Below are 4,610 nucleotides of genomic sequence, written 5' to 3' on the forward strand. Positions count from 1 at the left end.
AGGCCATCTAGCCCTTCGAGCCTGCCCCGCCATTCAATAAGACCATGGCTGATCTGTTGTGGCTCAGTTCCACTTTCCCACCCTCTCCCCATAACCCTTAATCCCCTCTCTTATCAAGAACCCATCAACCCGCTTCTTAAAAATATTTAGCGAGGCAGCCTCCACCACTTCAACGGGCAGAGAATTCCAGAGATTCACCACCCTTTGAGTGAAGAAGTTCCTCCTCAACTCCGTTCTAAACCGCCTCCCCTTTATCTTGAGGCTGTGCCCCCTAGTCCTACTGTCTTTTTTGAGCGGGAAGAGTCTCTCCACCTCTATCCTATCCATCCCATTCATCATCTTATACGTCTCAATGAGATCTCCCCTCATTCTTCTAAACTCTAACGAGTACAAGCCTAGTTTATTCAGCCTCTCCTCATAGCTCAATCCCCTCAACTCCGGTATCAGCCTAGTAAACCTCCTCTGCACTCCCTCCAGGGCCAAAATATCCTTGCGCAGGTGCGGCGCCCAAAACTGCACACAGTACTCCAGCTGCGGCCTCACCAATGCCCTATACAGCTGCAGCAAGACCTCCCTACTTTTATATTCAATCCCCCTCGCTATGAAGGCCAGCATCCCATTTGCCTTCCTGACCACCTGCTGCACCTGCAAGCTGGGTTTTTGCGACTCATGCACAAGGACCCCGAGGTCCCTCTGCACCGTCGCCTGCTGCAGTTTTTCGCCACGTAAGTAATAGTCCTTCCTACCATTCTTCCTACCAAAGTGGACCACCTCACACTTGCCAACATTAAATTCCATTTGCCATTTCCTGGCCCATTCGCCCAGCCTATCTAGATCCTTCTGCAGACTCTCCACACCCTCCGCACAATTTGCCTTTCCCCCAACCTTGGTGTCATCAGCAAATTTCGACACCCTACACTCGGTTCCCTCCTCCAGATCATCTATATAAATGGTAAATAGCTGAGGCCCCAGCACCGACCCCTGGGGCACTCCACTAATCACCATCCGCCAATCCGAATAGCACCCATTGACCCCCACTCTCTGCCTCCTATTTGACAACCAATCCTCTATCCACGCTAACACCCTACCCCCAACTCCATGTCCCCTGACCTTCTGCAATAACCTCTTGTGAGGTACCTTGTCAAACGCCTTCTGAAAATCCAGAAAGACCACATCCACCGGCTCTCCTCTATCCACTGCCCTAGACACATCCTCATAGAACTCCAGTAAATTTGTCAGACACGACTTCCCTTTAATGAAACTGTGTTATGAACTATGCCCTCCAATTTGATATATAATTTCTTTCCCCATCGCCCACTCCCATCAAAGGCCAACCTGTAATTTTTTTTTGCTTTGTCCTGCTCCCAATGCGGCCTCCTCTATATCCGAGAGACCAAACAGAAACTGGGCGATCGCTTTGCCTCCTTCTGCACTGTAGGGATTCTATGATTCTTGATGGACGTATAAACATTGTTTAAAAGAACAATTGAAAGTGTGTCTTTTTGAAAGTGGAATTTACAGTCACTCGTGTGGAAGCAACAGTTCAGTGAGACAAGGTAGCTCCCAGAATCATCTGGGGTGATTTTGAGGAAAAATCCATGGATTTCATTGGGTTCAGGGCGGAGTGTATCTGACCACAGCCAAACTGTATGCTAAAAGTGATTGTGTGCTACTGCGACCTATAGCTATATATAGATGTACTCTGCCATCTGGGTTAACCTTAAATTTTGTGCATATTTGTGAATCTGGGGCGGGGTGCGGGGCAGGGGGAGGGCAGGAAGTAAAGGATTATTGTATCATAATCAAACATTTCATGTTCAATAAATGTTTTTGTTTCCTTGTTAAAACGAATTAGCGATCCTGTGACTCTATTTTCAGCCAGGATCTCATTCTAGCATCTTCCCATCCAGTTATAACGTCAACTGGGATCATAACCGGGTGAGCTGCCTTCTTGAACAGCGGCAGTCCATGTTTTGTAGGTTCGCACACAGTGCTGTTAGGGAGAGAGCTCCACGTTTTACTTGCTTTGGTGAATCTGAAGCTGTGTTGGTTCTATTGAGTTGGAAGTTTTTGTTGCATTGTTGAATTGGAAATTGTTCTGGCTATGTTACAAATTCTAAATTTATCCAACATTGTTTTTATTCGTGGTATTTCGTTCTGGTGTGCTGCAAGTTTTATTCACTTTGGTAAATCTGAAGTTTTGTTTAAGTTGTACAAGGTTTGGTTATTTGATAAGTTGGAAGTTGTTCTGGTTATGTAAGAAATGCTGAGTTTATCCAGCATTTGTTTATATTTATACAGTGTCTTGGCACGTTGCACATTTACTTTGGTGAATTTGGAGACGTGTTGCTTCTAGAGTTTTAAGCTTTGTTTATTCTGGCATGTTGGTTGTTAAGTTTTAGTAAATTTGCAGTCGTGTTGGTTTTTTAAGTTGGTAGTTTTGGTTGTATTGTTAAATTGGAAATTGTTCTGGCATGTTAGACATGTTGATTTTATCCAGCATTTTGTTTTTAGTTGTTATATTTTTTGTCCTAGCATGTTGTAAGTTTCATTTGCTTTGTTAAATCTAATTATGGCTGTAAATTGAAATTTTTCGTTGTATTAAGTTGGAGAATGTTGTTAGGAATACTGTATTTATCCAGTTCTTTAAATATTTACTTATTGTCCTGTTATGTACCAAGTGCGATTTGCTTTGGTAGATCTGAAGCTGTCTTAGTTCTGCTCGGTTAATAGACTGATACAGCCCTCCCTGTTCAGACATTGGTAAGTGGCTCTTAGAAGAGCCGTTTTGTCTTGGCTGTCGACTTGTTTACCCCACTCCCTCTACTTTGAGCTGGTGTACTTGGTGACCGCCTTGGTGCCCTCGGAGACGGCGTGCTTGGCCAGCTCCCCCGGCAGCAGGAGGCGGACGGCGCTCTGGATCTCCCGGGAGGAGATGGTCTGACGCCGGGTGTAGTGGACCAGGCGGGAAGCCTCGCCGGCGATCCGCTCGAAGATGTCGCTGACGAACGAGTTGATGACACTCATGGCCTTGGAGGAGATGCCGGTGTCTGGGTGGACCTGCTTCAGCACCTTGTAGATGTAGATACTGTAACTCTCCTTCCTGCTGCGCCGGTGTTTCTTGTCCCCCTTCCTGGACATTTTCATCGCCGTCTTCTTGGAGCCTTTCTTGGACAGGGAACCCTTGGAGCCCACGGAGCAGGCACTTGTGGAGACTGCGGCAGTCGGCATGGCCAAATCTTCCAATGTTCCTTTCCTGCGCACTCACTTCCAAAAGCAGACAACTACTCCAGCCGCTGCCCTCTAGCCTCCTCTTATATAAACAGCCCTATGCTAATGTAGGATTGTAACTGGCCTTTTCCAATTGGCTCCTCTCCGAGAAACTGCAACATTTCCACATTTCTCCTCCCGGAAACCCTCTGTGACATTTCTACGTTTCTCTCCCTCCTCCCCAGTCTTCTGTGTAAAACCTCTATGAACTTTCCCCCTAATCCTGATGAAAAATTAAACCTTGTTTCTCTTCCCCCAGATGCTGATATTTTATCCTTTCTCTGCGGCGGGAATGGAAAATCCATTCTTTCTTACAACTTTTCTCCCCCCACCCCAGAGCTTTTACTATTTTTATTTCACACTTGCATCATCCAGTGTTTAATTTTCCATGTATTTTGTAGAACGTTATATGAATTCTGAAATCTATTTTGATTATTCCTCTTTCTCTAAGGGAGTCGGTGGCTCTGAAAAGAGCCTTTTGTTATTATCTTTATTTTTCGTCCTTGGCTGTTTTATCTTCCTGCTGCTCGGTTGCTCTCTCGGTTTCTCCCTCAGTTGCTGCCGCTTTTTCTACCCCTTCCTGCCCGGCGGCCGGATTCCCTTCAGGTGCCGGCTTCTTGCGCCTTTTCCGGAGCCGCCCGCCCAACTTCCGGACGCCGGTGGCTTTGGCTTTTTTCCTCCGCCCGCCGCCAGTAGCGGCTCCTTTCTTCCGGCCTCCTCCCGGTTTCTTCTTCAGCCGGGCCGGGCTCCTCTTCACCTTGGCTCTGGGCCCAGCGGCCGCTCTCCGCCGCGGCCGGCCGCCCCCCTGGGCTTTGGGGGCGCGGCTCTGTTCCTCCAAATGCTGCCGATTGATCCTGAAGGAGCCGGAGGCCCCGGTGCCGGCGGTCTGGAGCAGCGAGCCGCCGCTGACCAGGCTCCGCACCGCTTGGTTCACCCGCGAGTTGATCCGCGGTACGTCGTAGCCTGCGGCGGACAGCGCCTTCTTAACGCCGGCCAGCGACAGACCGCGGCGCTCCCGGGAAGAGGCCACCGCCTCCACGATGTGGTCAGACACGGTGGGCACGCCAGCCGCTTGCCGCACCCTGGAGGGGGGTGGGCCCCTCCGCCTCCTCGGCTTCCTGCCTCGGGAGGAGCCTTCGAGCAGATCGCCCGAAGCCATTGGCGGCGGCGCCTTCAGCCCCTTCCCTGCGCCACCCTCCCAGACTGGACCTTTCCTCCCGCGCTCTTCGTCGCCGGAGCAGAACAACTGAGCGAGCAGCGGCGGCGGCGCTTTTTCAACTCTCAAAGCCGACGCGATAGAGGCCAGTCCTCCCACTGGGAGCCGGCGCGTGTTCACCCAC

The 4,610-nt window shown here is 49.7% G+C and overlaps 1 protein-coding gene across 1 annotated transcript; it reads right to left on the bottom strand.

Annotated features, from left to right (window-relative positions):
* Positions 1–2,823: 2,823 nt before the first annotated feature.
* Positions 2,824–3,231, bottom strand: LOC145337254 (histone H2B 7-like). The gene has a single exon (XM_080182043.1). It carries the CDS (start codon positions 3,229–3,231, stop codon positions 2,824–2,826), a length of 408 nt encoding a protein of 135 aa, XP_080038169.1.
* Between the last annotated feature and the right edge of the window lie 1,379 nt (positions 3,232–4,610).

This window comes from Carcharhinus amblyrhynchos, unplaced genomic scaffold (assembly GCF_965287045.1).
Source record: "Carcharhinus amblyrhynchos unplaced genomic scaffold, sCarAmb.v2.hapA scaffold_45, whole genome shotgun sequence".
NCBI classification, from domain to species: Eukaryota; Metazoa; Chordata; class Chondrichthyes; order Carcharhiniformes; family Carcharhinidae; genus Carcharhinus; species Carcharhinus amblyrhynchos.